The sequence below is a fragment of the Tachyglossus aculeatus genome, chromosome X4 (genome assembly GCF_015852505.1).
Source record: "Tachyglossus aculeatus isolate mTacAcu1 chromosome X4, mTacAcu1.pri, whole genome shotgun sequence".
Lineage (NCBI taxonomy): Eukaryota > Metazoa > Chordata > Mammalia > Monotremata > Tachyglossidae > Tachyglossus > Tachyglossus aculeatus.
The window spans coordinates 49,325,619-49,353,557 of record NC_052098.1 but is presented as its reverse complement, the minus strand read 5'-3'; the positions used below and the strand labels follow the sequence as shown (position 1 = coordinate 49,353,557).

The 27,939-nt window shown below is 50.1% G+C and overlaps 1 protein-coding gene and 3 non-coding genes across 5 annotated transcripts; all 4 read left to right on the top strand.

Annotated features, from left to right (window-relative positions):
• The first annotated feature begins 3,358 nt into the window (after nucleotides 1-3,358).
• Nucleotides 3,359-15,769, top strand: TRIM7 (tripartite motif containing 7). Of its 2 annotated transcripts, XM_038770067.1 has the most exons (7): nucleotides 3,359-3,853; nucleotides 6,076-6,171; nucleotides 7,118-7,348; nucleotides 10,728-10,750; nucleotides 11,638-11,753; nucleotides 12,530-12,565; nucleotides 14,349-15,769. In XM_038770067.1, the coding sequence occupies exons 1-7, from the start codon at nucleotides 3,359-3,361 to the stop codon at nucleotides 14,861-14,863; spliced, it is 1,512 nt and encodes a 503-aa protein (XP_038625995.1). In that variant the 3' UTR covers nucleotides 14,864-15,769. The 2 variants fall into 2 exon arrangements, with proteins under 2 accessions (XP_038625995.1, XP_038625996.1); XM_038770068.1 differs by lacking the exons at nucleotides 10,728-10,750; nucleotides 12,530-12,565; nucleotides 14,349-15,769 and having other exon boundaries at nucleotides 11,638-11,716.
• A 5,734-nt stretch (nucleotides 15,770-21,503) lies between these two features.
• On the top strand, nucleotides 21,504-21,576 carry TRNAT-UGU. Its single transcript has one exon. It is a non-coding gene; the product is annotated as a tRNA-Thr (tRNA).
• Nucleotides 21,577-26,570: 4,994 nt separating this feature from the next.
• Nucleotides 26,571-26,642, top strand: TRNAP-UGG. Its single transcript has one exon. It is a non-coding gene; the product is annotated as a tRNA-Pro (tRNA).
• A 774-nt stretch (nucleotides 26,643-27,416) lies between these two features.
• On the top strand, nucleotides 27,417-27,489 carry TRNAV-AAC. Its single transcript has one exon. It is a non-coding gene; the product is annotated as a tRNA-Val (tRNA).
• The last annotated feature ends 450 nt before the right edge of the window (nucleotides 27,490-27,939 follow it).

Below are 27,939 nucleotides of genomic sequence, written 5' to 3'. Positions count from 1 at the left end.
TGCACATAGTAAGAGCTCAATAAATACCACTGATGTACCATAAAAAAAGAAAGCAAATCAATCAATTTATTGAGCCCTTATAAAGACGACCGTACTAAGCGCTTAGGAGGGTACAATAGAGTTAAAGGAAAAGATCCTTACCCTCAAGAAGTTTATAGTCTAGTGGGGGCGACAGACTAAAATAAATTAGAGGTAGAAGGAAGCAACAAGCTAGGCAAAAAGATGGAGAGGAGGACAATTAGAAGCAGAGACAGAACCTCAGCTTTAGAGCAAGATTCCTGGAAATAGAGCCAGTATCGCCAGCAAGAGAGAAAGAGCTGTGGGGAGGTGGGGGGGAAGAAGAGGGAGCGAAAGAGAGAGAGATTTTCCTAGGTAATCAACCTGAGGAAATCTGTCCAGCCTGCATTCCCCTCTATTTAAAGGATGATATTTGGGAGCAGCAAAGGACCCAGGGATGGGGGGCCCTATATTTAGCCCTGGAGAGCGCCTGGGCCAGGGCTAAGTCAGGAAGAGATTTTTCTTGGTCCCCGATAGATCAAACTTTAACCCAGGATGGAGCAGGGGCTGGAGGCAGTGGATGATGGGGCGAAGGAGAGAGAGATTGATTTCTCCCTTGTGTTGGCCCAGTTCCCAGGTCTCTCAAGCCTCCAACCCTGCCTGGACACAAATACCAGCTCTGGTCTTGCCCTTACCACCTGCTTTGGCCCATTTCCCAGAGCTGAGAGGTTGGGCTAGGCCAACCAGAGAAGAGGAGGAAGAGCGGCCAGGGGAGGAACAGATGGAGTGGGCAGGGAGAAAGATTTCACATCCCCCCAGATTCCCTCCTCTCTTAGAAATCCCTAGGTTCACCTTTCCTCTGACCTTGGATAGTCCTGGGAGTCAGCATGCCTGGGAACCGACCTATCATCATCATCAGCGTTATTCATTCATTCATTCAATCGTATTTACTGAGTGCTTACTGTGTGCTGAGCACTGTACTAAGCGCTTGGGAAGTCCAAGTTGGCAACATATAGAGACGGTCAATCAATCAATCAATCGCATTTATTGAGCGCTTACTGTGTTCAGAGCACTGGACTAAGCGCTTGGGAAGTACAAGTTGGCAACAAATAGAGACAGTCCCTACCCAACAGCGGGCTCACAGTCTAGAAGGGGGAGACAGTGAACAAAACCAAACATATTAACAAAATAAAATAAATAGAATAAATATGTACAAATAAAATAAATAGAGTAATAAATACATGCAAACATATATACAGGTGCTGTGGGAGGTAAGGCGGGGGGGATGGAGAGGGGGAGAGCTTGGGAAGTCCAAGTCGGCAACATCTAGAGACGGTCCCTACCCAACAGCGGGCTCACAGTCTAGAAGGGGGAGACGAACAACAAAACAAACCACGTGGACAGGTGAATTATTCTGAATAATAATAATGCTTGAAGAGTTTACTATGTGCCAAGCACTGGGATGAATAGAGAACAATAATAATAATAACGATGGCATTTGTTAAGCACTTACTATGTGCAAAGCACTGGGGAGGCACAAGGCGATCAGGTTGTCCCACCGGGGGCTCACAGTCTTAATCCCCATTTTCCAGATGAGGAAACTGAGGCCCAGAGAAGTGAAGTGACTTGCCCAAAGTCGGGATTTGAAGCCATGACCTCTGACTCCAAAGCCCGGGCAGCGTGGCTCAGTGGACAGAGCCCGGGCTTTGGAATCATAGGTCATGGGTTCGAATCCCGGCTCTGCCACTTGTCGGCTGTGTGACTTTGGGCAAGTCACTTCACTTCTCTGAGCCTCAGTGACCTCACCTGGAAAATGGGGATGAAGACTGGGACCCCCCCCGTGGGACCACCTGATCACCCTGTAACCTCCCCAGTGCTTAGAACAGTGCTTTGCACATAGTAAGCGCTTTATAAATGCCATCGTTATTATTATTATTATTATTCCACGGAGCCACGCTGCTTCTCTAATGGGAGCGACTTGCTCTCCCACATGGGGCACCCAGTCCAAGAGGGAGGGAGCCCAGGTGTCGAATCCCCCATTTTACAGATGAGGTGACTGGGGCCCAAGGACCCAACTTGCCCAAGGTCCCACGCGGAGTAGGGACTAGGCGCTGCCGGGTCCTCGGCCTGGTCGCCTTTCCCCCATCCTGTATCTACCCTAGCACTTAATACAGTGCTTGGCGTATAAGTGCCTAACAAATGCCAGTTATTATGATCATTATTATCATCTAATAAGGATACAGACAAAAATTATCTACAGATAGAAGCATTAGGATGAACAAGGAAGTAACAGGAAATAAGACAACTATCTCTGCCACTTCTCAGCTGTGTGACTCTGGGCAAGTCACTTAACTTCTCTGTGCCTCAGTTACCTCATCTGTAAAAATGGGGATGAAGCCTGGGAGCCCCAAGTGGGACAACCTGATCACCCGGTAACCTCCCCAGCGCTTAGAACAGTGCTTTGCACGTAGTAAGCGCTTAATAAATGCCACTATTATTATTATTATAACAATTTAATACAGAAATAAATATACATACGTTATTTATTTTATTCTATTTATTTTATTTTGTTAGTATGTTTGGTTTTGTTCTCCGTCTCCTCCTCACCGTACCTCGCTCTCGCCTGTCCCGCCATCGACCCCCGGCCCACGTCCTCCCCCGGGCCTGGAATGCCCTCCCTCTGCCCATCCGCCAGGCTAGCTCTCTTCCTCCCTTCAAGGCCCTGCTGAGAGCTCACCTCCTCCAGGAGGCCTTCCCAGACTGAGCCCCTTCCTCCCTCTCCCCCTCGTCCCCCTCCCCATCCCCCCATCTTGCCTCCTTCCCTTCCCCACAGCACCTGTACATGTTTGTACATATTTATTACTCTATTTATTTTACTTGTACATATCTATCCTATTTATTTTATTTCGTTAGTATGTTTGGTTTTGTTCTCCGTCTCCCCCTTTTAGACTGTGAGCCCACTGTTGGGTAGGGACTGTCTCTATATGTTGCCAATTTGTACTTCCCAAGCGCTTAGTCCAGTGCTCTGCACACAGTAATTGCTCAATAAATACGATTGATTGATTGATTGATTTAGACTGTGAGCCCACTGTTGGGTAGGGACTGTCTATGTTGCCAACTTGGACTTCCCAAGCGCTTAGTACAGCGCTCTGCACACTGTGAGCCCACTGTTGGGTAGGGACTGCCAACTTGTAGTTCCCAAGCGCTTAGTCCAGTGCTCTGCACACAGTTAGCGCTCCATAAATGCAATTGATGATGATGATGATCCCGGCTCCCAGGCCGGCCCCATGACGTCACTCGCCCCCCCCCCGCGCCGAGGAGTCGCTACCGTAATCCGCGAGCTGGGCTCCAGCTGGGCCCGATGGCGGCCGTGGGGCCGGGGCCCGGAGCCGGGCCCGGCGCGGAGGCCCTTGCCCTGGCCGCCGAGTTGCAGGGCGAGGCGACCTGCTCCATCTGCCTGGAGCTGTTCTGCGAGCCCGTGTCCATCGAGTGCGGCCACAGCTTCTGCCGCGCCTGCATCGGCCGCTGCTGGGACCGCTCGGGGGCCACCTTGCTGAGCCCGGCCCCGCGGGTCCTGCCCTGCCCCCAGTGCCGGGAGCCCGCCCGGCCCAGCCAGCTGCGGCCCAACCGCCAGCTGGCCGGGGTGGCCGGCTTGCTTCGCCGCTACAGCCTCCCCGCGCCGGGGCAGGGCAGGGGCCGGGCCGGGCCCCAGGCGGCCGGCTGCGTCCAGCACGGGGAGCCGCTGAAGCTCTTCTGCCAGGACGACGGGCGGCCCATCTGCGTGGTGTGCGACCGGGCTCGGGAACACCGGACCCACGCCGTGCTGCCGCTGGACGAGGCGGTGCAGGAGGCCAAGGTGAGACCCGCGTAGTTTACTGGTACCTATCTATTTCATTTCGCTAGTATGTTTGGTTTTATTCTCCGTCTCCCCCTTTTAGACTGGGAGCCCGCTGTTGGGTAGGGACTGTCTCTAGATGTTGCCAACTTGGACTCCCCAAGCGCTTAGTACAGTGTTCTTACTGGTACATATCCATTCTATTTATTTCATTTTGCTAGTATGTTTGGTTTTATTCTCTGTCTCCCCCTTTTAGACTGGGAGCCCGCTGTTGGGTAGGGACTGTCTCTATATGTTGCCAACTTGGACTCCCCAAGTGCGTAGTACAGTGTTCTTACTGGTACATATCCATTCTATTTATTTCATTTTGCTAGTATGTTTGGTTTTATTCTCTGTCTCCCCCATTTAGACTGTGAGCCCGCTGTTGGGTAGGGACTGTCTCTATATGTTGCCAACTTGGACTCCCCAAGCGCTTAGTACAGTGTTCTTACTGGTACATATCCATTCTATTTATTTCATTTTGCTAGTATGTTTGGTTTTGTTCTCTGTCTCCCCCTTTTAGACTGGGAGCCCGCTGTTGGGTAGGGACTGTCTCTATATGTTGCCAACTTGGACTCCCCAAGTGCGTAGTACAGTGTTCTTACTGGTACATATCCATTCTATTTATTTCATTTTGCTAGTATGTTTGGTTTTATTCTCTGTCTCCCCCATTTAGACTGTGAGCCCGCTGTTGGGTAGGGACTGTCTCTATATGTTGCCAACTTGGACTCCCCAAGCGCTTAGTACAGTGTTCTTACTGGTACATATCCATTCTATTTATTTCATTTTGCTAGTATGTTTGGTTTTGTTCTCTGTCTCCCCCTTTTAGACTGTGAGCCCGATGTTGGGTAGGGACTGTCTCTATATGTTGCCAACTTGGACTCCCCAAGCGCTTAGTACAGTGTTCTTACTGGTACATATCCATTCTATTTATTTCATTTTGCTAGTATGTTTGGTTTTATTCTCTGTCTCCCCCTTTTAGACTGTGAGCCCGCTGTTGGGTAGGGACTGTCTCTATATGTTGCCAACTTGGACTTCCCAAGCGCTTAGTACAGTGCTCTGCACACAGTAGGCGCTTAATAAATACGATTGATTGATTGATCCCCAGCCCTCCCCTGCCCCGGGCGGGCGGAGGTGTCGCTGCCCGCGGCGCCCCCTGTTGGTCCCCCCGGCGCCCTGCAGCCCCCGCCTCCCGCCCTAGTGTGCGTGGCACTGCGCGAGCGACCCCTGCTGGCCTTCTCGGGACATAGTCGGCGTGGCCCGCCGCGAGCGCCCCCTGGTGTCAAGCGAGCCCCTGTCGCTCAATCAATCCGATTTAGGGAGCGCTCCTGAGGGCAGAGCCCTGGACAGTACAGTATGACAATGATCTCGTCATCATCTTTCTCTTGTCTTTCTCGTCAGTGGTATTAAAAAAAAATGCCATGGAATGTGTTAAGCGCTTGCTACGTACTTACACCGTATTAAGCGCTGGGGTAGATACAAGCCAATCAGGATGGACGCAGTCCATGTCCCATGGGAGGCCCACCGTCCTAATCCCCATTTTACAGGTGAGGAAACTTTGAGCCACAGAGAAGTTAAGTGATTTGCCCAGGGTCACACAGCAGACAAGTGGCCGAGCTGGGATTAGAACCCGGGTCCTTTGACTCCCAGAGTTTACCTGTGTGTGGAGCATTGGACTAAGCGCTTGGGGGAGTCCGATACAACGGAGTTGGTAGGCACATTCCCTGCCTACCACGAGCTTGCAGTCTAGAGGACTTTCCCCTCGGCTGCCAGTCTGGAAGGAACTCTGAGGGAGTTTATCACGGCCAGCCCCTCATCTTCAGCGCTTAGAACAGTGCTTTGCACATAGTAAGCGCTTAATAAATGCCGCCATCATCATCATCATCTCCCAACCAGAACCGTTCCTCTTTCATACCGGTTAGATCTTGCCTGAGATCATCCCCAACCCTTCTTCCTCTTGTCTCCCTCACCAGCATATTGGTCTAACCTAACTCCCTCTTGCTGCGATTCAGCTTGGTGTCCCTTATCCAGCCCCTCAGGGCCCCAGACGTCAGCTGTCCCCATCACTGTGTTCCCTCAGAGGCTCAAAATCTGTCGTTCTGTCAGTTATTCCTTGGTTGACGGTGGGCCTCTTTGAGGGAAGGGGAGGAGGTAGGCATAGGGAAGGGAGACCCCTCGCTCTGTGCCACAATTCTGGTCCCCAGGAATTGCTAGAAGCCCGGCTGGCCACCCTGAAGAAAGAACTGGAGGACTTTGAAGAATTTAAATCTACTGACGAGCAGGAGAGTCAAGCGCTGATGGTGAGGAGCCAGGGTCCTGGGTGAACGGGAATGGGTATAGGTGAGGGGCAGGAGAGGAATGTGGAGGGCAGAGTGCTCTCATGGATAGGTGACAAAAGGAGGGCATGGGAGTGTCTAGGAGAAGAGAACGAGTACACATGGGGAGCAATGTGGCCTAGTGGAAAGAGCGCATGTCTGGGAGTCAGAGACCTGGGTTCTAATCCCGGCTCTGCCGCTTGTGTGCTGTGTGACCTTGAACAAGTCTCCTTACTTCTCTGTGCCTCAGTTTCCTCATCTGTAAAGTGGGGATTCACTACCAGTTCTCCCTCCCACTTGGACTGTGAGCCAGTCCCATGTGGGGCAGGGGCTGTGTCCAACCTGATGATCTTGTATTCACCCCAGCACTTAGTACAGTGCTTGGCACCTAATAAGCACCTAATATAATACCGTTATTATTTGAATGAATGAATTATTATCATTATTTTGTGGAAGGGGGTTAAAATGTACGAATGTCAGAATTGGTGTGCACAGCTCAGAATGAAGTCAGCCAGTAGTAGTGTAATTGTGGTATCTGTTAAGCACTTACTATGTGTCAAGCACTGCACCAAGCACTGGGGAGATATACAAAATAATCCTACATGGGGCTCACGGTCTAAGTAGAAGAGGGAACAGGTATTGAACCCCCCTTTTGCAGATGAGGGAACTGAGGCCCAGAGAAGTAGAGTGGCTTGCCCGAGGTCACACAGCAGACAAGTAGCGCAGCCGGGATTAGAACCCAGGTCCTCTGAGTCCCGGGCCCGGGCTCCTCCACCGGGCCATGCCGCTTCTCGAAATGTAGCTGCATGAGTGGGGGGTGGAACCTGGGCGTCCGGGGTGGCCGGAGAGATTTCCCCCACTGACCCACACTGGTGCTTAGAGATCCTTCCCCCCTTCCTTCCCCCCTGCTCTCCCGGCCCCCGCCGAGCAGAAACAGGTGGTTGCCGAGCGGGAGAGGGTGATGGCCGAGTTCCAGGCGCTGCGGGCTTTCCTGGCGGAGCAGGAGAGCCGGCTGTTGGGGCGATTAGAGGCCCTGGCCCGGGAGGTGGCCCGGCGCCAGGGTGAGAATCTGGCCCAGCTCGGCGGCGAGATCGCTCTGCTCACCAAGCTCGTCAGCGAGATGGAGGAGACCGCCTGCAAGCCTGACCTCGACTTTCTCCAGGTGAGCCCCGGGGCCGGGGCCGGGCATGCTTGGGGAAGCACTTACAGGATTAACTTGCTGCTTCTGGGCCAGTGCTGGACAAGGGGGAGGGGAGGGGGTAACTAGGGACTTTGATAATGCAGGCTTGAGGGCTGGGGACGGATGAGTGATGAGTATCTGGCCAGGGGGGTGGGGGGGGACAGGCCGCAGCAAGTTCATCCTGTACAGTTGCCCAGGGTGATGCTGGATGACCACCACATTATTAGAGGAGAGCGGAGGGGGACTGGGCGTTGAGGAATGGGGAAGTCTGCCGATCATTGGAGCACTCCCAGGGCCAATAACTCAGCCACGGGAAGTTGGGGTCCCTCTTCAAGTTTCAGTTGAGTCACTACACACAGCTTGCCTTCCAGGAGAGGAAGCAGAGAGCAGCAAATTTACCCTGTACGCCTCAACAGGATCCCGGTGCCGAATGAGCCGGGAGGGAAGGCCAGAGACAGCAGCAGGTTTATCCTGGACAGGAGCCAAGTCTCTAAACTGTAAGCTCCTCTTGGGCAGAGAATGTGTCTACCGACTCTGTTATATTGTCTTCTCCCAAGCACTTAGTACAGTGCTCTGCCTACAGTAAGTGCTCAATAAATCCCATTGATTGATTGATGTCTGTGTCCCCCTCTAGAATATAAGCTCCTTCTGGGCAGGGAATGTGTCTACCAGCTCTGTTATATTGTCCTCTCTCAAGTGCTTAGTACAGTGCTCTACACACAGTAAGTGCTCAATAAGCAGCATGGCTTAGTGAATAAAGCTTGGGCTCAGGAGTCAGAAGGACCTGGGTTCTAATCCTGGCTCTGCCACTTGACTGCTGTGTGACCTTGGGCAAGTCATTTATCTTCCTTGTGCCTCAGACTGAATTCCTTAGTCAATCAATGGTATCTATTTAGCGCTTATTGTGTGCAGAGCACTGGGCTAAATACTTGGGAGAATACAATACAGCAGAGTGGGTAGATACAATTCCTGCCTTCAAGGAGCTAACAGTTCAGTGGTGGAGACACGCACTGAATAATAACTGAATAATAACTGTGGTATTTGCTAGGCACTTACTATATGCCAAGCACTGTATTAAGGGCTGGGGTAGAAACAAGTTAATCGGTTCCCACTGGGGCTCCCAGTCTAAGTAGGAATAATGAAATCAAGAAAGGCTATAGACATAAGTCCTAGGGGGCTAGGGGTGGGGTGAGTGTCAAAGTGCTTAAAAGAGTACAGACCCAAACGCAGGGGTGACCAGACGGGAGGGCAAATAGTTGAGGAGATGAGGGGTTAGTCCGGGAAGGCTTCTTGGAGGAGATATGATTTTTAGGAGGGCTTTGAAGGTGGGGAGAGCCGTGGTCGGTCGGAGGGACAGCATGGGACAGATGAGATCGAGGTCCAGTGAGCCGGTAGGGTTAGGTTTACCTGGTGATCCCCAGGCGGGGACAGACAGCCTGGGGACTTTTGCTCATAGTGCTGTCCAACCCGGCCTCTTCTTTCCGGTGGTGACCGTTGTAAGGGGTTCTCCCCTCTTCCTGGGGTTGAGGTCACTGGCCGATAAGGATCCCACTTATGCTCCCCTGGTCTGAGCCGGGGAGCTAGACAGAGCGAGCCGAGATGCGTTTAAAATAAGAATCTTGAGGTCTTTTATTTCTTTATTTGGTCCATTTCTTTATTCGGTTCCACTCGCGCCTAGGTCAAAGCAGAATCACAGAAAGGTAGAAGCAGACAGGGCCCACAAGCGGGCTCCCCAAGATCATCTAATATACCAGTAGACTTCACTACAACACGGCCTAATGGCTGGGCTCCCCTACTTTACCTAGCATGCCAGCATTCAGAGGAAAAGTCATGACAATCAGGGCCCAAGCCACCGGGCTCCCCTAAGTCCAACCGTGCCAATCACGGAAATACGGTCCGGAGCTACTCAGACACCCAGGTCAACCAGGAGCCCCTCCTTCCTAGCAGTAAGTGAGAGTCATGGACCAGCTGATGGTGATCTCGTCCCCAGAGGGCTGTTCTTCAGCACCAATTTTTCTGGGGCCTGGGGTGGCTGTGCTCCACCTCGTTTTGCTCATTAAATTGCGGGGCGTTCGCGAACACCACCTCCCTATCTTGCCCCGCAGGGTCAGCAGCTGCAGTCGAGGACGTCAACGATGTCCGCCGACTGAGTGATAACATCATGCCCCTCCATCAGCAACTGCAGTCGGGGGGGTCCCGACGGCATCCGCCGATCCGGGGCTCGTGTCCCCGGCTTTTCCGCGCCGCCTTCCAGCTGCGGCCGGGGGTGTGTCCCCAAGGCATCTGCTGATCCCGGGAAAGGCTAGTGGTGTATGCGACAGTCCCGCCTCAGCTTGACCAAACAAAGGATAGAATCCAGGCTCCAGGGTCGTATCTGGCCGAATTCAGTCTTTTTAATTGCTTGGCCCTACTTGTTCTCCTCATTAGCTTGGGGCCACGGGCGAGTACCACTTCCTGATCGGACCCCTTCAGCGTCCGCGTCTCCTCAGGGTCAGCAGCTGCAGTTGAGGACGTCAACAACGTCTACTGACGAAGAGATAATGGCGCTAATCGCAGTTTAGCCAAAAGAAAATGGCCTTAGGCCTGTCACAGCTGACCACTGTAGAAGGTTCTCCCCTCTTCCGGGGGGTGACTGCTATATCAGTTTCTCCCTTCTTCTTGTGGGGTGATCGCCGTAACAGGTTCTCCACTCTTCCTGGGGGATGACCACTGTAACAGGTTCTCTGCTCTTCCTGGGGGTGACCTCTGTAACAGGTTCTCTGCTCTTCCTGGGGGTGACCTCTGTAACAGGTTCTCCCCTCTTCTTGCAGGGTGACCGTTGTAACAGCTTCTCTGCCCTTCCTGGGGGTGACTGCTGTAACAGGTTCTCCCCTCTTCCTGGGAGGAGACCGCTGTAACGAGTTCTTCCCTCTTCCTGGGGGGTGACCACTGTAACAGATTCTTCCCTCTTCCTGGGGGGTGACCACTGTAACAGGTTCTTCCCTCTTCCTGGGGGTGACCACTGAAGCTGGTTCTCCCCTCTTCTTGCAGGGTGACCGCTGTAACAGGTTCTCTGCCCTTCCTGGGGGTGACTGCTGTAACAGGTTCTCCCTTCTTCCTGGGGAGCTACTGCTGTAACAGGTTCTCCCCTCTTCCTGGGAGGTGACCGCCGTAACAAGTTCTCCCCTCTTCCTGGGGGGTGACCACTGTAACAGATTCTTCCCTCTTCCTGGGGGTGACCGCTGTAGCTGGTTCTCCCCTCTTCTTGCGGGGTGACCGCTGTAACAGGTTCTCCCCTCTTCCTGGGGGGCGACCACTGTAACAAGTTCTCCGCTCTTCCTGGGGTTGACCACTGTAACCCTTTCTCTCCTCTTTCCTGCAGGAAGTCAAGAGCACCTTAAGCAGGTAGGTCGATATCCTCAGCTGGCTCCCACCCCGCCCTAGAGGGGAGCAGGAAGTTTTGGGGCAAAAGGAGATATTCAGGGCGAGAGAGGCCCGCCCGGCAAGCTCACAATTGCGGGCCGGAGCTGACCGAATTCTCCAGGCTTCTGGCCTCATCCTCTACTTCGTCTGTCTCATTCTTGTCCCCCGCCCCTCCCTGCCAGTTTATACCAGAGCAGGTCTGGAGCCTAGACTCCTCCCTCCAGCTCGTTGCAACAATAATTATGGTATTTGTCAAGCGCTTACTATGTGCCAGGCACTGTACTAAGCGCTGGGGTGGATACAAGCAAATGAGGTTGGACACAGTCCCTGTCCTACTTGGGGCTCACAGTCTTAATCTCTGTTTTACAGATGAGGTAACTAAGGCTCAGGGAAGTGAAACGACTTGCCCAAGGTCCCTCTGCAGACAAGTGGCAGGGCTGGTACTAGAACCCAGGTCCTTCTGATTCCTAGGTCCCTGCTCTAGCCACCAGGCCACGCCGCTAATGTGCCAAGCACTGTGCTAAGCGCTGGAGTCGATACGTAGACCAGCAAAGCCCACGATGGGGCTCCCAGTCTAGGTAGGAGGGAGAACAGGTATTGGATCCCCATTTTGCAGATGAGGCAACTGAGGCCCAGAGAAGTGAAATGCCTTGCCCAAGGTCAGACAGCAGATAAGTGGCGGAGCGGGATTAGAACTCGGATCCTCTTTCCAGGCTCCTCTAAGATAAGATAGAGCATAAACAGATTGCACAGCCCAGGCCTTCCTGCTGGAGGTCCCTTCTTCCCCTCTTTCAGGGATGGCCATGGGCAGGGGCGGGGGAGCAGTGGTGATCGGTGACCCTGGTGACTTCCTGTCTCTCTCCCCACAGGTGTGACAACGTCCCAGGCCCGAAGCCTTCCTCCGTGTGCTCCGAGATGAAGAGTAAGGTCTGGAACCTTTCCCTCAAGACCTTTGTCCTGAAAGGGCTGTTGAAGAAATTCAAAGGTGAGCGGCCGGAGAGCTGGGGGTAGGGAGGGCATTGTTCAGAGTGGGCAAGGACGCCCGCCTGGCTTTCTGGGGAAGCCCGCTCCCTCGTCTCGGGGGAGGAGGCGGGAAGTGAGGGCCATGACGCCAGAGCCTGAGGGGGAGGCGGCGGGAGCAGGCGGCAGCAAGATTATTCCCGTGTGGGAGCCACGGCTACAAGTTGCAGCCTGCGGGAGTTGGAGGGTGGGGCTGGTGGTGCGGAGAAGGACACAGCGTTCCCGGACCAGGGCGTATGGCACCCTGTTAGGTCGCATGGGGGGGAGGGAAGGGGAGAGAAAGAAGGTTCTTTGTGCCCCCCCCCTTTTCTTTAATGGTATCTGTTATGCGGTTACTATGTGCCCAGCGCTGTCCTAAACGCTGGGGTAGATACAAGATAAACAAGTTGGACACAGTCCATGTCCCACCTGGGACTCGCAGTCTTAATCCCCATTTTACAGATGAGGAAACTGTGAAGAGAAGAGAAGTGACTTACCCCAAGTCCCACAGCAGACAAGTGGTGGAGCTGGGATTAGAACCCAGGTCTTCTGAGTCCCAGACCTGGACTCTATTCACTAGGCCACACTACTTCTGGTGCCTTCGCTGCAGATACCACCTTGCCTGTCCTGAAAAACCCAAGTTGGGGGTGGGGGCCGGGGTTTAGGGGGAAGTTTGGTGATGGGGAGAGGAGCTGGGTAGGAAGTTACGGATGTTAATTCAATGTAAATACTCAGCTGGGTCCTGTCTCTCTTACTCTTCAGAGGATCTGCAAGGGGAACTGGAAAAAGAGGAGAAAGGTAAATTATGATTTCCGGCCCAGTTGTTCATTTTTGTGACACCTTGAAGAATCTTCCCTCTCTCGTTATGTCTCTCTCTGAGCGACCCCCCCGCCCCCCGCTTTCTCTGCCCTCACCATCGTCTAACCGAAATCCCTCTATGCAGGGCCTGTGATTGTTTTTTTAATGGTATTTTTTAAGCACTTACTAGGTGTCAAGCACTGTTCTAAGCGCCTGGGGTAGATATAAGTTAAGTTGGATACAGTCCTTGTCCCACATGGAGCTTCCAGTCAAAATAGAAGGGAGAACAGGTTTTGATTCCCCATTTTACAGTTGAGGAAACCGAGGCAGAGAGAAGTGAAGTGACTTGCCCCAGGTCACACAGCAGGCAAGTTACGGACCCGGGATTAGAACCCAGATCCTCTGATTCCCAGGCCCGAGCTCTTTCCACTAGGCCACGCTGCTGATCCTGGGTCGTTGGTTTGTTGAGTTTTTTTTTTTTTTAAATGGTTGAGTGCTTACTGTGTGCCAGGCACTGTACTAAGTGCTGGGGTAGGTACAAGGTTGGACTTTTGCTTCTTTCTCACTATTTTTCCAACTGACTTTTTTTCTTTCCCTCTCAGTCTCCTCTGTCTGCCCGCCTCCTCCGGATGAGGGGAAGGGGTTGGGCTGGAACAGAGCAGGAAGGGGAGATGGGAAGCTCTCCGGAGTGCGCCTGGTAGACTTGTTGGGAAGGAAGGGGGTCTCCTATCCAAAGCTAACCAGGCCCAACCTGCTTAGTTGCTGAAACAAGACAACCGTGGGTGCGTTCAAGTGTGGTTCAGTCTGATGATGCTCAATCCATCGATCAGTGGTATTTACTGAGCACCTACTGTGGGCAGGGCACTGCGCTAAGCGCTTGGGAGAGTCCAACACAACAGAAATGGTAGACCCCGTTCCCTGCCTACAGCGGGCTTACAGTCTAGAGGGATGATGGGGCTGATCAAGTGCTTACTATATGCTACGCACTGGGGTAGACGTAAGACAATCAGAAGCAGGGTGACCTAGTGGAAGGAGCATGGGCCTGGGGTCAGAGGACCTGGGTTCTAATCCTGGCTCCGCACTTGTCAGCTGTGTGACTGGGCAAGTCACTTAACTTCCCTGTGCCTCAGATGACCTCAGTCATCTGTAAAATGGGGACTGTGAGCCCCACGTGGGACAACCTGATCTCCTCCCCAGCATTTAGAACAGTGCTCTGCACATAGTAAGCACTTAATAAATGCCATTATTACTATTATTATTATTATTATGTGACCTTGGGCAAGTCACTTCGCTTTTCTGGACCTCAGGTCCCTCATCTGTAACGTGGATATTTCAGACTGTGACCCCTATGCGGGACAGGTACCGTGTTCAACCTAATTAGCTTCTATCTACCCCAGCACTTAGTACAGAGCCTGGCACAAAGTAAGTGTTTAACAGAGACCATATAGAAATCAAAAAACCCAAAACAACCAGTCAGATCAGAAGCAGTCCCTGTCCCCCTTGGGGCTCAGGGTCTAAGAGGGAGGGAGAACGGGTTTTGAATCCCCGTTTTGCAGATGAGGGGACGGAGGCCCAGAGAGGTTCAGTGACTTGCCTGAGGTCCCACAGCAGGCCAGTGGTGGGACCGGAGCCCGGGTGGTATATAGGCTTGCCTCCCCCTAGTAGATAGTAGATACCGGCTAGCCTCCCCCTTTATGTCAGCCCACTCTTCTTTTTGGAGGTGGAGGGTTGGACGGGATGACCCTCTGACTGCCCGCTCCTTGCCTCTCCCTGCCCCCCACAGTGGACCTGACGCTGGACCCCGAGACGGCCAACCCCCGCCTCATCCTGTCCCTGGATCTCAAGAGCGTCCGCTTGGGCCCCAAACCCCTGGATGTCCCGCCCAGCGCCCGCCGTTTTGACACCAACACCCGCGTCCTGGGCGCCCGCGGGTTCACCTTGGGGCGTCATCACTGGGAGGTGGAGGTGGGCTCGGCCGACGGCTGGGCCTTCGGGGTGGCCCGCGAGTCCGTCCGCCGCAAGGGCCTGACGCCGTTCACCCCCGAGGAGGGCATCTGGGCCCTCCAGTTGAACGGCGGCCAGTACTGGGCCGTGACATCTCCCGAGCGCACCCAGCTGAGCCCCGGCGGCCGGCTGAGCCGGGTCCGCGTCTACCTGGACCTGGAGGCCGGGGAGGTTTCGTTCTACTCGGCCGAGGAGATGAACCACATCTACACCTTCCACGTGCCCTTCCAAGAGCGGGTCTTCCCGCTCTTCTCCGTCTGCTCCACCGGGACCTACCTGCGCATCTGGCCTTGAGGGGTGGGATGGTCCGTCCTCTGCCCGGCCTCTTTCTGGGACCCCCCCCCCCGATGGTGTGTCCCGTCCCTCCCATTTCTCCTCTCCCCCCCGACCCCACCACCCCCGGCTTGTGGATGGAGGAGGAGCCGGCATCAGGCTCGGTGTCCCGGCTCCTGGGCCTTGGCAGATGGATCGGAGGAGCCTCTGACTTGACTTTTTTTTTTTTTTGGCCGTCGTGCACTTTGGCCAGTTCACGACAGGTGCGGTGACAAATCCCAGAGGTCACCAGTGCCCGCGGCTTGGGACCCACACAATCGACACTCACGCTCACGGATGAACTGCTGATGCCCATGCTCGCACCAACACACAGGTGCACAGTCGACACCCACGCTTGCACCGGTATTTGGTTTCATAGATGACCTAGACATATCTGAGGGTGTGTCGGTTGTGTATCTGTGTGTTGTCATAAACCCACATGCTGACATAGACCACTCTCAGAATGTAGGTACACAATGACAGAGGTACACAACTGACACACCCTCACACTCCCACATTATTATTTAGATACACACCTGACACATTCTCACACCAGCACACAGATCCACAAACCCACTCACACAGCATTTGTTTATACAGTTGCGTGTACACTTTAAAATGCATCAACATGGACTCACCTCAGCATTCAAATCCACTCAGTTCTCCTACGATGCTGAAGAAAACTTCAGTTGTAGTATGCGTGCCTTGATGGCTCCCAGGCACACCACCATTACTCCCGACAGCGCACCGTGTTCTATCCAGATAGACACGTGTTGTCCGAAGACCGCTCCGTAGTGGCATTGGAGCCAAGATATGTAAGAGAAGCAGCATGGCATAGTGGTTACAGCATGGCCTGGGAGTTCGAAGGTCATAGGTTCTAATCCCAGCTCCGCCACTCGTCTGCTGTGTGACCTGGGGCAAGTCACTTCACTTCTCTAGGCCTCAGTTACCTCATCTGTAAAATGGGGGTCGAGACTGTGAGCCCCATGTGGGACAAGGGACTGTATCCAACCCAATATGCTTATATCCACCCCAGCACTTAGAACAGTGCCTGGCACACAGTAAGTGCGTAATAAATACCATAATTATTATTATCATTATCATCAAGTGCTCAACTAATACCTTGATTGAGATGTTATGGAATGACTGAGGGCGTCTTGAAACACCCTCAACCTACCCACTGACCCAGCGCACAGACACATCCACAAGAACAAACACTCCAACAGATACACCACGTCACTCACACCCGTAAACCTACCAACACATTCACACCTACACAGATACCCCTTGAATACATTCTGAGCACATACAAACCTACACTGGCGGGAATCAGAGTTGGGCCCTTTCGCACTAGGGGTCTTTTTATGATTGGCTTCACCAGCCTGTGCCTCAGTTTCCTAATTGTGCCTTTGCGAAAATGTTCGATGGCTCCTGGCCGTTTGTGCGCTGAAGAGGGAGTGGATGCTCACTGCTTCTCATGAGACGGGGTCGAGAAACAAATACAGAGTCTGAGCTCATCCTCGGATTGGTGGCTTTATATCAAGACATGAATTGTTGTATTGTGTGTTTATTTATCTTTGTATCTGGGTGTCCCTATGTGGGGGGAGCTCTGTGTGGGTGAATGTGGGGATCTGAATATGGGGGTTTGGGGGTGAGTCCTGTGTATCTGAACAGGTAACTCAGTGCAGCTGTGAGTGTGTGTGTGTGTGCTTATAAGCAACTCAACACTTACCCGAACAAGTCAATCAGTGGTACTCGTGCCTAGAACAGTGCTTGACACATAATAAGTCCTTAACAAATCAATCAGTGGTATTTATTGAGCACTTAATGTGTGCAGAGCACCAAACTAAGCACTTGGGAGAGTAGAATACAACAGAGTTGGTAGACATGTTCCCTACCCACAACAAGCTTACAGTCTAGAGGGGAAATACCACTAACAAATGGATCATTTACCATGTGCAGAGCACTGTACCAAAGGCTGAATCCATTTGTTTCTCTTGGTGTGTGCTAATAGCCATAAATCACTGTTGTGAGTGTTTGGGTTCTTAAAGATGTACGGATGAGCATTTCTCAGGGTGTTTGGATACGCATGTGTTGTGTGTGTCCAAGCATGAATTTCTGAAACCCTGAGTGCAAACCCCTTATTTATTTTTGTTTTTAATGGTATCTGTGAAGCACTTACTATGTGCCAGGCACAGTCCTAAGTGCTGGGGTAGATACAAGAGAATCGGGATGGACACAGTCCCGGTCCCACATGTAGCTGACAGTGTTTTGATACCCATTTTACAGATGAGGTAACTAAGGTGCAGAGAAGTCAATCGACTTGCCCCAAGGTCACACAGCAGGCAAGTGGCAGAAATGGGATTAGAACCCAGGTCTTCTGATTCCCAGGCCCGAGTTCTTTCCACTAGGCCACGCTGCTTCCAGAGTGGAGGGAGAGACCGAAAGGGGTGGAGCGGAGATCTGACACCTCTGTGGCATCACCAATGCGAGCCGTGATGACGTTTAAGGGCGATCCTGCCCCGGGAAGGCACGCTGGCCTCCGGCAGAGAGGGAGCACCTAGGAAAACTGGCTTCCTGAATGCCAGATCAATGAAGAAGTTCTCCCACCTCCTCCCTCCCCGCCCTGGGACCCAGGCAACCGGGCCTCTGGCACCTTGTGTCGGTCCATCTTCCCTTTGGGCCCGTGAGGGGGGTGGGGCGGGGTCTTTTCCCTCCCATTCTGGCTCTGAGCTCCATCGGTCTCTTTATAACAACAATAATAATCTATAATGACAAAATAATTAGATCATATTTAACAATAACGATCATCCTAACCCTAAACAATAAATATATAATATGTTACATAATAATATAACCCATCTCCCCACTGGGCCGATGAGTCGGAGGGAGGGATTCAATGCCGATCGCCCAGTCAATCAATCAATCTAAGCACTAGGGTAATATGATAATTATGGTATTTGTTAGGCACTTAATATATGCCACACATGTTCTAAGCGCTGGAGATACGAGATAACCAGATCGGATCCAGTCATTGTCCTACATGGGGCTCATAGTCTAAGTAGGGGAGAGGACCGGCATTGAATTCCACACTCCAGGGACCCAGGTGTCCTGCGGCTGCTCCTGGATCTTTTCAATCTCCCCATCTCCCACCAAGGTTCAGGGACACTCTCCCCTCTTCTCCGGCCCCAGGGTCCACCTCACTGCCTCCAAGGATAGGCCCCATCCCCACCCAGGCCCCCAGATCCACAGCAACCTCGTCCCTCCAAGCCCAGAGGGAAGTCAAACAGCGGCAATGGGCCGAAGTGTCTACTGGAGAGGCAGGTATTGTGAAGGTAGAACCGACAGGATTTGATACAGATCAGATACGTAGGTGGAATGAGAGAGATGAGTCGAGGACAAAGCCAACGTTAAGGCCTTGTGAGATAGGGAAAGATAGTGATGTTGTCTACAGCGATGGGAAAGAAGGGGAGGACAGGGTTTGGGTGGGAAAATGAGTTCAGTTTTGGAAAGGCTTAATTTGAGGTGTCGCCAGGATATCCAGGTAGATAGGTCTTGAAGGCAGGAGGAAATGAGAGATTGCAGGGCTGGGGATGTAGATTTGGGAATGATCTGCATAGAGATGGTAATCGAAGCTCTGGGAGCGAATGAGTTCTCCAAGGGAGTGGGTGTAGAGGGAGAACAGAAAGGGACCTAGAACTGAGCTTTGAGGGAACCCTCCTGTCAGAGGGTGGGAGGCAGAGGGGAGCCGGCAAAACAGACTGAGGAGTGGTCAGAGAGATAGGAGGAGAACCCAGAGAAAACAGTGTCAGTCAATCCAAGATTAGATAAAGATTCAAGGGGTGGTCCACAGTGGTTCAAGGCAGTTGGGAGGTCTAGGAGGATTAGGAGAGCGTAGAGGCCGTCTGATTGGGTCAGAAGGTCATTGATTACCTTAGAGGAGGCTGTTTCTGTGGAGTGAAAGGGGCGGAAGCCAGATGAAGGTGATCTAGGAGACAATTGGAGGAGAGGAAGTGGGGACAGTTTGGAGAGAAATGGTAGGAGGGAGATGGGGCTCTAACTGGAAGGGGCCGTGGGGTCAAGGGAGGCTTTTTCAAGGATAGGGGAAACATAAGCATGTTTGAAAGCAGTGCGGAAGAAGCCGTCGGAAAGTGAATAGGTGAAGATGTCAGACAAGGAGGAAAGAAGGGAGAGGGTGAGTGTTTTAAAAATGTATGAAGGGATGGGGTTAGAAGCACAGGTGGAGGGGGTTGATTTGGAGTGGAAGGGGGAGGATTCATCTTGAGTTACTGCAGAGAAAATAAGGAGTGTCGGAGAGGGTGGAGGAGGAGGGGGAATTGGGAGATCGTTTCAGTTTTGTTGAAGTATGTGGCCAGGGCGTTAGGGGAAAAAGATGGTGGGGGTGGGGGGACAGGATGTTTGATAAGGGAGTTAAATGTCTGGCGGGGGTGGTGGGTAAGGGAGTAAATTGTGAGCCCCCCGAGGGACAACCTGATCACCTTGTAACCTCCCCAGAGCTTAGAACAGTGCTTTGCACATAGTAAGCGGTTAATAAATGCCATTATTATTATTATTACAAAGGAGAAGCATTGTTGTCGGTCAGTAGAGAGGGCCGAATTGAATTAATCCTCCTGATTATGTGTCCAAAATATGCTAATCGAAGTCGAGTCATTTGGCCTTCCAAAGACCACTTTGGCTTAATTTGCACCAAAGTCCAGTTGTTTGTTGTTAGGGCAATCCATGATATTCGCAAAAACCTTCTCCAATACTACATTTCAAAAGAATCGATGTTCTTTCTATCCTGTTTTTTCACCGTCCAGCTTTCGGATCCATACATTGTCACTGGAAACACCCCAGAATTGACAATTTGTATTTTTGTGGCACTTGTTACATCAGCAGATTTCCAGGCTCTTCACAGCAAGTCCTCCTGACATTAATCTTCGGGGTATTTCTTGACTACTAGTTCCTTTATTAGTGATCATCGATCCCAGGAGAGAGAAATTGTCAACTCTTTCAATCTTCTCTCCATCCACTGCAAATGTGTTAACATTTCCAGTTGTCACGATCTGTGCACATGGACTTCACCAGATGGACTGTATAAAAATCAAATAGACTCTATTATTTGTAGAAAGAGGTGAGATTAGAGAGTCAAGTCATTAAAGCGTCTGAACGGGCCCAAGCCCCCACGTCTCAGCAACCACTAGAGAAGCCAGGCCCCCAGCAACTACTAAATAATAATAATAATAATGGCATTTATTAAGCGCTTACTATGTGCAAGCACTGTTCTAAGCGCTGGGGAGGTTACAGGGTGATCAGGTTGTCCCACAGGGGGCTCACAATCTTAATCCCCATTTTACATTTTAAGAACCCAGGCTCCCAGGCCCTAGCCTCTACTAGAGAACCCAAACTCCCATCTGTTCGAGAGCCCAGGTCTTCTTTCCCCGGACGAGCTGAGAGGGAGAACTGGACTCTAGTTCAATCAATCATTCACAGTCAATCGATCAACGGTATTTAGCGACTGCAAATTCGTTGTGGGCAGACAACGTAATAAACGAACTCTGTTGCACTGAACTCTCCCAAGCCCTTAGTACGGTGCTCAGCACATAGTAAGCGCTCAATAAATACCATTGATTGATTGAGCGCATAGTGGGTGCAGAGCACCGTACTAAGCGCTTGGGAGAGGGCAATGCAACAGAGTTGGTAGACACGTTTCCTGCCCGCAACGAGTTTACAGTCTAGAGGGGGAGACTGACATTAATACAAGAGTTCGTTCAGGGGAAGGAGGCGCATCTGTGACCGCCGATCCCTCTCCATCCTCTCATTATCCTCCCTCTGCCCATCCGCCAAGCTAGCTCTCTTCCTCCCTTCAAGGCTCTGCTGAGAGCTCACCTCCTCCAGGAGGCCTTCCCAGACTGAGCCCCTTCCTTCCTCTCCCCCTCGTCCCCCTCTCCATCCCCCCCATCTTACCTCCTTCCCTTCCCCACAGCACCTGTATATATGTATATATGTTTGTACATATTTATTACTCTATTTTATTTGTACATATCTATTCTATTTATTTTATTTTGTTAGTATGTTTGGTTTTGTTCTCTGTCTCCCCCTTTTATCAATCAATCAATCAATCAATCGTATTTATTGAGCGCTTACTATGTGCAGAGCACTGTACTAAGCGCTTGGGAAGTACAAATTGGCATCACATAGAGACAGTCCCTACCCAACAGTGGGCTCACAGTCTAAAAGGGGGAGACAGAGAACAGAACCAAACATACCAACAAAATAAAATAAGTAGGATAGAAATGTACAAGTAAAATAAATAAATAAATAAATAGAGTAATAAATATGTACAACCATATATACATATATACAGGTGCTGTGGGGAAGGGAAGGAGGTAAGACGGGGGGATGGAGAGGGGGACGAGGGGGACTGTGAGCCCACTGTTGGGTAGGGACTGTCTCTCTATGTTGCCAATTTGTACTTCCCAAGCGCTTAGTACAGTGCTCTGCACATAGTAAGCGCTCAATAAATACGATTGATGATGATGATGATGATGATGATAATTATCCACTAACCATGCTCAGCCCTGACAACATCCCAGCTTTCCGGCCTAAATTACGTATGTTTGGCTCCATAGCTCAGGGGTTAGAGCACTGGTCTTGTAAACCAGGGGTCGCGAGTTCAAATCTCGCTGGGGCCTCTATAGCCTCGCCTTTTTTTTTTTTTAAATTTCCTTAAAAAAAAGGCACCACTGTCTCTCTTGAGTGAGCAGGAAGCGGGGGTTTGGAGGCCCGGGAAACTGAGGTCGGAGAGGAAAGATGCGAGAGCCGCCAAGAACTGAGCTTTCTGCATCGCCGGGCAGCTTAGATTTCAGTCTGCTTGCTTTTCCTTTAGCTCCATCCTTTCCTCCCGCCCTTTCTCTTCCACCTGGTCCTCTTGGAACGGCTAAACCTTTCCTGTTAAATGCTCAGTGCTGCCCAAAGAGCAAAGAAAAAAGGCAATGCAGATCAGGCAAGAATTACCCAGGGCGTCAGCCCTCATCTCTCTCAGCGATGTTGCATTTCCCCTGGGTTTTCCAAGTGGAAAAGACCCTGTATTGCAACATAAAAAAAGTCACTTAACTTATCTGTGCCTCAATTTCCTCGTCTGTAAAATGGGGATTCATTATCCAATCAATCAATCGTATTTATTGAGCGCTTACTGTGTGCAGAGTACTGGACTAAGCGCTTGGGAAGTACAAGTTGGCAACATATAGAGACAGTCCCTACCCAACAGTGGGCTCACAGTCTAAAAGGGGGAGACAGAGAACAAAACCAAACATACTAACAAAATAAAATAAATAGAATACGTTCTCCCTCCTCCTTAGACTGTGAGCCCCATGCGGGACAGGGCCTGTGTCCAGCCTGATTAACTTGTATCTACCACAGTGCTTAGAACAGTGGTTGGCACATAGTAAGCGCTTAACACATACCATCATTATTGTTGTGGCTTCGAAAATGGGTGAGAACCCAGTGGTATCAGGTGCTGTTAAGGTGTCAGACACATCCGGTTCTCTCTACCAGTTGTCTGTCGTGGCACTCAATCAATCAATCAATCGTATTTATTGAGCGCTTACTGTGTGCAGAGCACTGTACTAAGCGCTTGGGAAGTACAAGTTGGCAACATATAGAGACAGTCCCTACCCAACTGTGGGCTGCTGGGGATCAGAGAGACCCTGTGAGCAGAGTGTGAATGGCTCAGCGCAAACCATCACAACTACTGTGCCTGTCCTTCCGAAGGTAAGACATACCTTTCCTCTTTTAACTCTCGGGCTCTGAGCAGTGGTCACCCTGAGTGGGAAGGCTAGAAGCGAGGGGGAGGGCCCGAGTCTGGGGCAACATAAGGACACAGAAGGGAGGGTAAGTAGGGTGGATAGAAATACAGACACTAGTCAGTTGCACAAGGTAACTAGGCATTCATTTGTTTTTGAGATTTTTAATAGCTTTGAGGGAAACAGCATGACCGAGTGGAAAGAGCATAGGCCTGGGCATCAGTGTTTTTTGTTAAGCACTTACTATGTGCCAGACACTGTACTAAGCCTTGGGGTAGATACAAGATAATCAGGTTGGACACAGTCCATCTCCTGCATGGAGCTCACAGTCTTAATCCTCATTTTACAGATGAGGTGATGAATCAATCAATCAATTGCATTTACTGTGCAAATCATTGTACTAAGTGCTTGGGAGAGTACAGTCATGTTCCCGGCGCATAGCGAGTTTACAGTCTAGAGGTAACTGGGGCACAGAGAAGTTAAGTGACTTCTCCACTTACCTGCTGTATGACCTTGGATGAGTTGGGATTAGAACCCGGGTCTTCAGACTCCTAGGCCTGTGCTCTTTCCATTAGGCAATACTGCACTACACACTCCCTCTGATATCATCCATTGACTATTGCTGTGGCAACGGGACCAAGACATACACTGCCCTCTGTGACTTCTCTCAGTGGGTCCCACAAGGAAGAGGCTTTAGCCAGGGCTGCCCAGGCACCCCAAAACCCAGAGAGTGGCAAACTATTTTTACATGGGGATAGTACCCAATTCTTTCCTATGGTGAATGGGTTTGTGAATTCAGCTGTCTAGACCATAAGCTCCTTGTGGGCAGGGAACATGTCTACGAATACTCTCCCAAGAGGCTAACATTGAGCACACAGTAAGTGCTCAATAAATACCACTGAGTGGTTGATTGGTGATTTTACAGAGCCAGAGGGCTAGGGAATTAATTCCAAGAACAAATTAGTTGTGACAACTTTGCCTCTTAAAGCCCTTTAGCCCTCCTCTCTCAACTCATGGAAGAATTATATGCAATATTAATCTATTATTTTTTTTTAGCTACATACTGGGGTCCTGAGCTAAATAGATGTTTCAAGAGACCCCTTCCCAGAGAGGCGGACCAAGAAGCGATGAATGATAAAGGCAGGTGTGTGTCTAAATTTAGCTCCCAGGCATCAGACCCACCCACCCAGCCAGAGACTTAAAAATGGGTTGGCATAATCCCAAGTGACAGTAGAGGTGGGCTGTATTTATTAATTTTTAAAATAATAATTCTTCCGTTTCTTCTTCTTCTTGTCATAATAGTAGAGAAGCAGCATGGCCTTGTGGAAAGAGCATGGGCCTGGGAGTTAGAGGACCTGGGTTCTAATCCTGACTTCGCCACTTACCCGCTGTGTGACTTTGGGCAAGTCACTTCACTTCTCTATGCCTCAGGTCCTTTGTCTGCACAATGGGGATTCAATATCAGTTCTTCCTCCTTCCTAGACTGTGAGCCCCACGTGAGACCCAATGACCTTGTATCTACCCCAGCGTACTATAGTACAGTGCTTGTCATATAGTAAGCACTTAACACATACTGCAATTATTATGTAATTATCATCATGACTGAGATTACTAAGAAAAAAGTGTTATTTTAACTCATTGCTGATTGTTTATGCCAACATAATCTTCTCCCTCCCCTCACCTTTGTGTATTTCTGTATCGTTATTGACAGCAGCAGCAGCAGCAGCAGCAGCAGCAATGACTGTGGCATTCAGTCGTGAACCAAGGGACAGGTTTAAAGAGAGCAAAGACGGAACAGTCTTGGCCTTCTGATTCTCTGCCAGTCAGTCAGGCAGTCAGCTGGTTAATCTTTCCTGAGCCCACATGAAGTGTGCAGTCTGATGTTAACCATTTAGGATACAATATAGAGAATAAACACAGCTCCTGCCCTCAGGAGCTATTACTATTTATTTAGTAGTAATAGTATTTGCTACGTACTTACTGGGTACAGAGCACTGTACTAAGCGCTGGGAGAGAAGACAAAGATGGGAATTAGACATGGTCCCTGTTCCTTAGAGTGTAAACAGGGGGTAGGGACTGGAGGCAGACACATCAGGAGTGATGAAACATTTAAAGCATAACACAGACAAATACACAAAATAAAAACAAAATTAATGGGGAGCAATCGCTAGAGGAGCAGAATTTCAGGCTCCTAGGTCTCAGAGTTCAGGACACACTGCATCCACCAATCTTCCCAGGATTTTGCAGAGGATTTATGCTGTGTGAGCATCTTCTGTCCCGGGGCCTGGTGCACACGGAGCATGTTGGGAGCAGCGACCCTTGATGGTGGGAGGAAATCAATCAATCAATCAATCGTATTTATTGAGCGCTTACTGTGTGCAGAGCACTGTACTAAGCGCTTGGGAAGTACAAGTTGGCAACATATAGATACAGTCCCTACCCAACAGTGGGCTCACAGTCTAGAAGGGGGAGACAGAGAACAAAACCAAACATATTAACAAAATAAAATAAATACAATAGATATGTACAAGTAAAATAAATAAATAAATACATAGAGTAATAAATATGTACAAACATATATACATATATACAGGTGCTGTGGGGAAGGGAAGGAGGTAAGATGGGGGATGGAGAGGGGGAGGAGGGGGAGAGGAAGGAGGGGGCTCAGTCTAAAAAGAATAAATATGTACAAATAAAATAAATAGAGTCATTCATTCACTCAATCGTATTTATGGAGCGCTTACTGTGTGCAGAGCACTGGACTAAGCGCTTGGGAAGTCCAAGTCGGCAACATCTAGAGATGGTCCCTACCCAACAGCGGGCTCACAGTCTAGAAGGGGGAGACAGGCGACAAAACCAAATGTATTAACAAAATAAAATAGAGTAATAAATCGTACAAACATATATATATATATATACCGTAGATGCTTTTCTCTGCTGTGATGCGAGCATCTGAGAGACAGACCATCCACATTGATATGGAGCAATCAAAACAGACTTGACAAGAATGAACACTCAGGAGAAGGCAGATTAGAAGCCAGATGGTGCTAGTAGGTTGGAATATGAAGGGCATTAATTCAGGAAGGATTACTGGAAGGTGAAGACCTGGAGTTGTGATTGGAAGGAGATTGGGGCTGGATGGGAAGGTTGCTGGGGTGGGGATAAAGAAAACAGGAAAAGGGATGCTTGTAAATTATAGGAACGTATAGTCACCAAGAAGTGAAACACAATCCTGTTATTTCTGAGAGTGAAAGTGTAATTCACACACTGATACCAAATGCCAGCAGAATCATGATTGGCAGGGTCTATCTAGACTGTAAACTCTCTGCGGGCAGGGAACACGTCTACCAACTCTGTGATATTGTACTCTCCCAAGGGCTTAGTACAGTGCTCTGTACACGGTAAGCACTCAATAAACATGATTGATTGATAGTTTGATCACTATAATCAAGTCCTTTGTGACCTTGGCTCACCCATCGTTCCCAGTGGTAGATGCCATCATCGAACCGGAGGTACACAAAAAGTGAGCGAGAGTAAGATTGTGTTGGCGTTAACAGTGCGTAAAATGCTAAAATATACCTTTCCCCTTGGATTATAATAAAACATATGGTATAGGAGGAGTTACACCGCCCCCCCCAAGCAAAACATACACGCTCGCGCACGCACACACACACACACACACACACACACACACACACACACACACACACACACACACACACACATTGGAGGGTTGATTTCCGCATCAATGAGGTTTAATTGTCGGTTCGCAGGCTAAATAAAAAAAATGAGCAGTGGGGTAGAACAAAATACCACCAATCAAAACTAATGAAAGTCATCATAACAAGCAACTAAAAGCCATTGGAGAAGGCCTCAGAGTAACTGGCTCGTTGGTCTAGGGGTATGATTCTCGCTTTGGGTGCGAGAGGTCCCGGGTTCAAATCCCGGACGAGCCCTTTTTAAATTTTTTTTTTTAAACATTTAATAAAATGTTGGATTTTTCTCTTTCTAAGTGAAATAAAATGAAACGAAGAAAAAGATAAGTGCGTATGTAGGGGGTTGCGTTCTTGCATAGCTTTTCTTTGCGTGTTCTCTTTGCTGGTGTGGGTCTGTTTCTGTGGGGTGTGTCCCCTCACTCTCCTTTTTGTAGGGTGGCTTTGCGTGAATTAGTTTATAGATTGTGTGTATATTTAGTTGTAGTACAGTGCTCTGCACACGGTAAAGAGCTGATTGGTTGATTTAAGGCATGCTCCTGTATAAGTATATGTAAGATTGTGTTGCTTAAGTGGGCGATTTGGTCCTGTGATTGAATATACTGTTTCCTAAGTGTTCGTGTGTTCATATTTGTCTGTAGAATGTTCCTCTTTGTGTTTACGCATTCACTGTGTATACGTATTCACGCAGCAATAGGGGGGTGTACATTTGTGGAATGTGCACATTTGGTCATGGATTCAAGTCCTGACTCCGACACTTGTCAGCTGCGTGACTTTGGGCAAGTCACTTCACTTCTCTGGGCCTCAGTTCCCTCATCTGTAAAATGGGGATGAAGACTGTGCGCCCCCCGTGGGACAACCTGATCACCTTGTATCCCCCAGCGCTTAGAACAGTGCTTTGGACATAGTAAGCGCTTAACAAATACCATCATCATTATTATTATGTAGTAGGAAATGAATGAATAAATGAAAAAATAAGAGTTCAAGAGACCTATGGAGAGGCCTTTCGTCAGGCACGTTTCCGTAGTGTAGTGGTTATCACGTTCGCCTAACACGCGAAAGGTCCCCGGTTCGAGACCGGGCGGAAACAGTTTTTTTTTTCTTGAAGCATTAGTATTATTATCATCACTATTATTATTATTATTATTATTATCAAGTGTCGTCGAGTCGTTTCCGATTCATGGCGAGTCTATGGATATATTTTCTCCAGAAAATCCTCTCTTCTGCCATAATCTGTAACCTTGCTAAAGGTTCTTCCGTTCTCGTTGTTCTGGTCTCCCTTCAAGGCCCTGCTGAGAGCTCACCTCCTCCAGGAGGCCTTCCCAGACTGAGCCCCTTCCTTCCTCTCCCCCTCGTCCCCCTCTCCATCCCCCCATCTTACCTCCTTCCCTTCCCCACAGCACATGTATATATGTTTGTACATATTTATTACTCTATTTTATTTGTACATATCTATTCTATTTATTTTATTTTGTTAGTATGTTTGGTTTTGTTCTCTTGTCTCCCCCTTTTAGACTGTGAACCCACTGTTGGGTAGGGA